General features: G+C 34.5%; 1 protein-coding gene across 7 annotated transcripts; it reads right to left on the bottom strand.

The window, feature by feature from the left end:
* Positions 1–383: 383 nt before the first annotated feature.
* LOC116003500 (geranylgeranyl transferase type-2 subunit beta 1) lies at positions 384–6,084 on the bottom strand. 7 transcript variants are annotated; one of them, XM_031243391.1, is made up of 11 exons: positions 5,668–6,084; positions 5,446–5,553; positions 4,547–4,601; positions 3,649–3,796; positions 3,088–3,204; positions 2,750–2,816; positions 2,434–2,582; positions 1,562–1,695; positions 1,373–1,471; positions 1,162–1,237; positions 384–739 (listed from the first exon to the last, which is right to left on the bottom strand). In XM_031243391.1, exons 3-11 carry the CDS (start codon positions 4,598–4,600, stop codon positions 645–647), a joined length of 939 nt encoding a protein of 312 aa, XP_031099251.1. In that variant the 5' UTR covers position 4,601; positions 5,446–5,553; positions 5,668–6,084; the 3' UTR covers positions 384–644. The 7 variants fall into 7 exon arrangements, with proteins under 7 accessions (XP_031099251.1, XP_031099252.1, XP_031099250.1 ...); XM_031243392.1 differs by having other exon boundaries at positions 2,750–2,807; positions 3,649–3,799; positions 5,668–6,083; XM_031243390.1 differs by having other exon boundaries at positions 3,649–3,799; positions 5,889–6,082.
* Positions 6,085–6,741: the final 657 nt, after the last annotated feature.

Here is a 6,741-nt window from a genome sequence, read left to right on the forward strand (position 1 = left end):
TTGAAAAAATATGTCTAAACCCTAGTGACTTACTATCACATGTTACTAACTTGTTTTTGAGCTTCATTGCACAAAAATAAAATGTTAATGAGTTTAATTACACTTTTAAAAAGTTTAAGTACATAATTGACTTTTCAAGTAATATTTGAAGGCTTATTTAACTCTTTTCCCAATAAATAAATAACCCAAAAACATAACAAAATGTACCCTATTGCATTTAAACAACTTGTACGTGTTTTTTTTTTAAAAAACACACACACACAACTTGTACGTATTTTACCTGTTTCAAATCAATATCTTGCACTAGATGTAAACACCTCAACCGCACAGACTAAAAAAAAAAAAAAAAAACCATACCACAGCACCCTACTGTCAAATGCATCTTTCTGAAGGCATATATCTTGTTTTTTAGGGAATACAACTTGTTGGAATTGTGATATAATATGGCATCGTGTTCTTTTTTTTAAAAACAAACTCAAACACAGATCACAGTTTTTAGAACTAAATAAAGACAGAAATTTCTTATGGTATATGAGCCTAGGAGTATCACATCAAATCCCTTCAACAAAAGATTCCCTCAAATTTGGTGAAAATAGGATGCAAGAGGTAGCAGTCCAGGAATCAAACAATTATAAAATAACCCATTACTTGTGAAAGATGATTCTGTTTACAACATCTACGGGAAGGGCATAAGCTGGATCTATAGGTTTTAGCCCTGGATATTCCAAAAGTGAAAGACCTGCAGTGAAGAAAATGGTTATGCAATGAAAAAAAGTTTCCATTACCTGGTTTGTTTCAATCAACAAGATAAATCTGATTAGTTTACTTGGTAATAGGTTAATAGTACACAGAATGCTGAGGGTTGTGATTACTAGTCTGTTTTGAGAATTAAACTAAAACTGTTTTTATTTCCGAATCAGTTCACTTCAACTTTTCAATATATGGTGAATTAGTAAGTGGTGTAATTATAGTTTTGTTAAGAGTCTCACATTGAAAATATATGAGAGAACATATGGTTTATAAGGCCATGGGTTAGACTAGTTAATTGGTTGGATTCAGTCTTTTAGTGTGATTTGACCATGTGCATTATAGCCCAGTTGAGTGACCTTGGCAAATTTTATGGTTTTGGACGGGTACGGGGGTTAGTTATCCAACACTTACCAGCAACTCCAAAGTAGGTATGGAAGACATCAACCGCGTCTTCTGGCCTATCAGAAATTCCTCCATTTTCTCTATCCTGCGCAATCATGAAGTAAGGCTACTAATACCAAAAGATTGAACATGAAGTTGCTTAAGGAAAGAGAAAGAGAAGTAATGATATGTGACTTTTGAGAGAGGATTTCAACTCAGCAACTTAGGATTCAGAATGAACCTGACAGTCCAAAATAAATTTTACAAGCTTCTCCTTGTCAATCCAGTGAACTCTGTCTATCATAATTAAGCTGGAGAGAACCCACCAAGAGTAGCAGACCTGGATTCAAATAATAGAAGCAAGATCAGTTACATCTTTAATCAAACCAGCGGCTTTTATGTATTTATCAAGCAGGAGTGAGTAACACACGTCAGGAAGCTTCTCAGGACGCCCATTTAGACCCCCAGATTTAACTTGTCGTTCACATAACCACCAGCCAAGGAGGTCTTTGTCAACATGATGTAAAGAGCCTGTTATTGCAAGTGCTCCCACGCAACAAAAAACTGCAATAGTATTAAAATTAGAACGGATCATAGCACATGTGGTTAATGGCATCACAAATACATGACATTACACTCTGCTTTAAAAAAAAAAAGAAGAAGAAGAAGAAGATGATGTGTTCAAATGCCAGAAAATGATAACGATAATCAGGGGCGCATCCATTTTAAAGACCTCTCTATTTGATCTTCTATAACATATGAAATTAAGAAAACTTCCCAATGAAGAGGTCCTTGCTCTAAGAGGCCTTGGAGGACCGAACCCACACATGTGGCAAAATACAGGGATGACTTGTGGTTAGGGGTGAAAGGCCAACCAAGATCGGATGTAGCTGGTTTTCCGCGAAATCTATTTCAGTAGAGCGTATGATGTCGATGGCCCGAGGTAGAGCACTCAATGGGCTAGGGTGGCCCCATTTTGCCTTACCAACCCCAGGGAAACTCTGAATACAGGCCTAGATCGTTTGTACAGACAAACTTTTTGGGTGCTAAGATCCAATGTCGGGAAGCATTACAAGCATACAAAATGTATCATATATGAAAAGTTCACTTGTTTTCTTTTATGATTACATGAATACCTAGTATCCTGATTATACTAAATAAATTCCATGAATCCATCATCACAATGCAAAATGGTTGAATAATGACTTACCAAGGTAGATTTAAGTAGATCTCTCTCTTCTATGTCAAGAAACATGTAAGAACATTTGGTATAAAATTAATGTACTATATTATGCAACATACTTTGCCCCGCATGAGATTCTGCCCCAGGTGTGCAACCAAATCCACCATCCACATTCTTGCAACTTAATATGTATTGTACTGCTTTTTCAACATTGATTTTATCCAATCGTTTCAAAAGTGCAAGAGAACTTATTGCAATGTAAGAGAACCTAAAGAAAGAATTACACTATGTTATTCTCTTATCTCAATGATAAGTTGATAACACTATTGTTAAAAGAAACGCGAATAACATGTAAAACCTGTTCTGTGTAAGTGAACAAGGAAACTAAGAGGCAAAAATAAAGAATCCATAATGTTTCAAAGTGCAGACAATTACCGTGTATCAATTTCACCCCAAATGTCACCAGAAAAGGACCCATCTTCATTTTGCAGGCCTGCAATATCTGGCTATATATTCAAGTTCAACAACACCTTATAATGTAAGCATGAGATCCTTACCATTTCGCAGTTCCAATTAATAAATCAAGTCATCTTTAGACTGTTGATGAGTTCCATTTTTCTTTCTTTTTTCTAGTAAAGTTGGATTACTATATAGAAGATACATGAGAAATATAGAATGCATATCCCTATGGACAAAGTGGATAACATGTGTTGAGTGACACTAAAATGCAGTAATAAATTGTCAAAATATCAAGAGTCCCTGTTGAAGGATACAGTTTGAGACCTTGTCAATGTCAAGAACATTAAGTTTATCAAATAGTGCTAAAACTTGGATGGCACTAAGGGTATACAAGATATGTGGGTCATGTCCAATGTTACCACCAAATCCACCTGTACAGATAAACACAAGTTATAAATATAAGTTAAATTGCAAATTCAATATTAATGTAGCCAGATGTTAGGCATTATAGATTTATAGGTTAATTGGTAATCACATGTAACAGAATGAATAAGCTAACCCTAGGTCCAAGGAAAAGGAAAAACCCAATTCTTGGGGCTACTAGAAAGCAGAGCCTACAAAGCATAAAGAGGTGACATGTAGGCAGCCTAATCCTATTTGAAGCAGAGTGGTTGTTTTCACAATTCTAGCCCATGACTCCAGGTTAAATACTAAACTATTTGCATCAAGTCACCAAGGAACATCACCTCCAAAAGGGTGAAGAGCAGTGCAAAAAAAGAGTAAAAGATTTTTAACATAGTTGGACATCTATCTGATTATACCAGCAGGACAAAATTTAGACAGTAAACAATAAAACTTAGTATAGGAACACAAACCAGATTCATGTTGACACTGCATTAACCAAGGAATGACCTCATCTTGATCCACTACATCAAGCTTCCCTAGAATATCAAGAGTTGTCAATCCCCAGTATGCTCCATTTAATCTAAGATGCTCCATCACCACAGATTCAAAATCATCTTTCTTCTGAAGGTATGACAAAATAACTTTCATAAAGATTACAACTATAGTTTATAGTCATAAATATCTACCAAATGGAAAATACATCTGCAAAAATTCAACAACATTCAAAATATCCATACTTTAACATGGTAATTAACAAGTTAACATGTCAAATGCGCCTACCATGAATGATAACTTCTTATTGGCTAAATAGTTTGATGGTTTATATCTCTTTGTCCAGAATGAAGAATCTAGACAAGGAGAGGAATTAGAAATATACAATTTAATTCCTCTCCTCATCCAAATCCTTCTGGACAAAGAGAGGAAGACTTGGATATAGGAGGAGATGGGTGATGATAAGATGCCACATAAGTTTTAAGTATATTATATATGAAGTGGCATTACATGGCGTCCATGTTAGCAGCAACCTGACTTTTACATGCAATAAAAGGTCAAAAGGGCTCAATTGCATTTTCTTTGCAAGATGCATATTTGAAGCTTTTTTCAGTTTGAAGGTCCAATTGCATTGTTTTAAATAGTTCGAAAGCTTATTTGACTATTATCCCAAAAATTAATAATAAGTAAAGCAAGAGTTAACTTGAACAGCAATTCTTGAGTTTAAGCCCACCCACTTTTCTTTCCCGTTCAAGTTTCTTTATTTCATATAGAAAAAGCTAGTGCATTTATGTGATAGGTGAAGCCATTTTCACAGAATTCATTAATAACAAACAAATTGCTATTAATCACAAAAATACTATAAATAATCCTGACCTTTTCAACTGATATAATGTACTTAACATGCTTTTCCACCATAAGTCCTTCCATTCTGCCATTCAAGAGTCAAGACACATCAGTGCAATATACCAATTGCTCAAAAATAAAAATAAAACAAAAAGGCATCCATTTTAGTAAAATTTGAGATTGTTATGCCTAAAAAGATTTATTTCTCACTTAGCAAATACTGAATAATATACACTACTAATTTCTGTCCAGCAGAAGAAAATAATGAATTTTTAGATAAACCATTACCGCATTTCATTTCTTTTGAAATCCAAAAGTTAAGAAGAACAAAAGATGGAATATGGGCAGAAGCGTTACTTGAGGTTTAGGCCAATCGTTTTAGTGCTGTCAAATCTATGTCAGAACTTTGCTATAATAAGAAAGGAGAAGTCAGGGTCCGGGATCCCTTTTAAAGGATTTAGACATATAAGAATGTCTTTTTTTTTCTGTATTTATTATTTGTTATATACTCTGCAATAGTTGCTCTTTGAAATTATTTGGTCATTTGTCTTCAAAATTAGATAAATTGTTTATCATCTTTAGGGTTTGTAAATATGTATGTGTGTGTGTGATTTTTCTATGGTACGAATAAAAAGGGGTGTCCAGGTACAACCAACTATGATATACCGAAAATTGGTGTCGGGTGCTGAGACTACCTGGGCAAGTATACCATTATTGTACCAGATAATATTGGCATGGTATAATACTATAATGTGCCAACACTCCGTATGAATCTAGGTCAGTAGGTGTTTAATCCTATTCATTTGCCAGTGAGTTACTTTGTGATGGGTTTTCTACAAATCAATTTGAAGAATGGTAGGCTTTCTATGAATATCAAGCAAGCTAGTTATACTCCTAATTGTTAAACACAAGGGCTCTTCTCGTATTACCTGAAAGCTTCAGCTTCACAGATAGCTAAAACTTATGTTCTTTCCAAGGTTCAATCAGCAACTCAGGAGAAACTACGAAAATCAGAAATGCTGACGAAATCCCTCAATCTGCATATCCACAGAAACCATTTCAGAACATAAGATAGAGTGACAAAACACATAGGATATTGCAGAGAATTCAATTTTCATGAAAAGAAACTGTAATTCATAACATATCATTACAGAACCATCAGCTTGCAGGGGGATTCCTCCGCGGATTCACTGCCAAACAACTCGGAACTACAAAAAGAATTATTATTGAAATTACACTTTTCAAACTTCGCTTATGGAGATTCTTCAGTAGAATGGCGACATTTCCGAGCTTCAATAATCAAAGTTCATATAAAATTCCAATTCCAATCAGAAATCTGATCTCAAAACTCAGATGAACTTGTATATCTCACCCGAATTGTCACAATGCACCTTTAGACCAAAAATGGAATTTAAAGTCGATCAGTGCAATGAGCTTGAAAAAATTGAACGAACGGACTCTTTCTCTCTAAAGAGATCACCTACAATCACCTACGATCACCTACGACCTTAACTATTCTTTCCCCAGGTGATGCTAATGCTAATTTAAGATGGCTAAGAAACAACATATGGGACCTTGGATTACTTGAACTCATTGATTGTTACAAATGATATGAAGGGTATTTATTGTCATTTCACGTCTTCAATAGATAGTGGAGATTTACTTGATCACTAATAATCTACTTCTAGAACATTTCCTAAATCCCTACACAAATTAAGGGTTTTCTAATTTCTAAAATATTATATATATCTCTATTACTCCTAGTGTTATGTATATGGTTCTAGAATATTCTAAAAACTATGAGATGCTATGTATAAGTGTTAGTGAAGTCCAGAAAGATGTAGCAAACTCATAAATGTGTAGCACAGTTCCACGGGCGTTACAATAATGTGTTATTGACATGTTCATTTGGTTTAGTGTGAAAAAACATGGAATATTGGGTCGTGCTATGGTGATACAAATGGAAAATTGTTGCCATTGGTCATCAGAAAAGTTCAAGATTTGCAGTGGAAGTATTAAGAGATTGGTTGAAAAAATTGAAGCTCCAAATTTTACACATTTAGAGTTTTTCTCAACTAAGTCTTTGAGTTCTAAATTCAAGTTTAGCTCCTGAAATGTTCCAAAATTAGATGATATTGACATAATTCTCTTAGCTCGTTACTTTCACACAGCATATAAGGCTGGACTTGGGGAATTCCTTATGAAATTGTATATCTGTAAGAAAC

This window comes from Ipomoea triloba, chromosome 14, assembly GCF_003576645.1.
Source record: "Ipomoea triloba cultivar NCNSP0323 chromosome 14, ASM357664v1".
Classification (NCBI taxonomy): domain Eukaryota; kingdom Viridiplantae; phylum Streptophyta; class Magnoliopsida; order Solanales; family Convolvulaceae; genus Ipomoea; species Ipomoea triloba.

Coding starts and splice junctions, on each gene's coding strand:
- LOC116003500 (XM_031243390.1), bottom strand. CDS start 4,600: ATGGAAGGACTTATGGTGGAAAAGCATGTTAAGTACATTATATCAGTT. Junction 3,800..4,546: donor ACATTATATCAGTTGAAAAG/GTCAGGATTATT, acceptor TCATACCTTCAG/AAGAAAGATGATTTTGAATC. Junction 740..1,161: donor TACCTACTTTGGAGTTGCTG/GTAAGTGTTGGA, acceptor TCTTCACTGCAG/GTCTTTCACTTTTGGAATAT.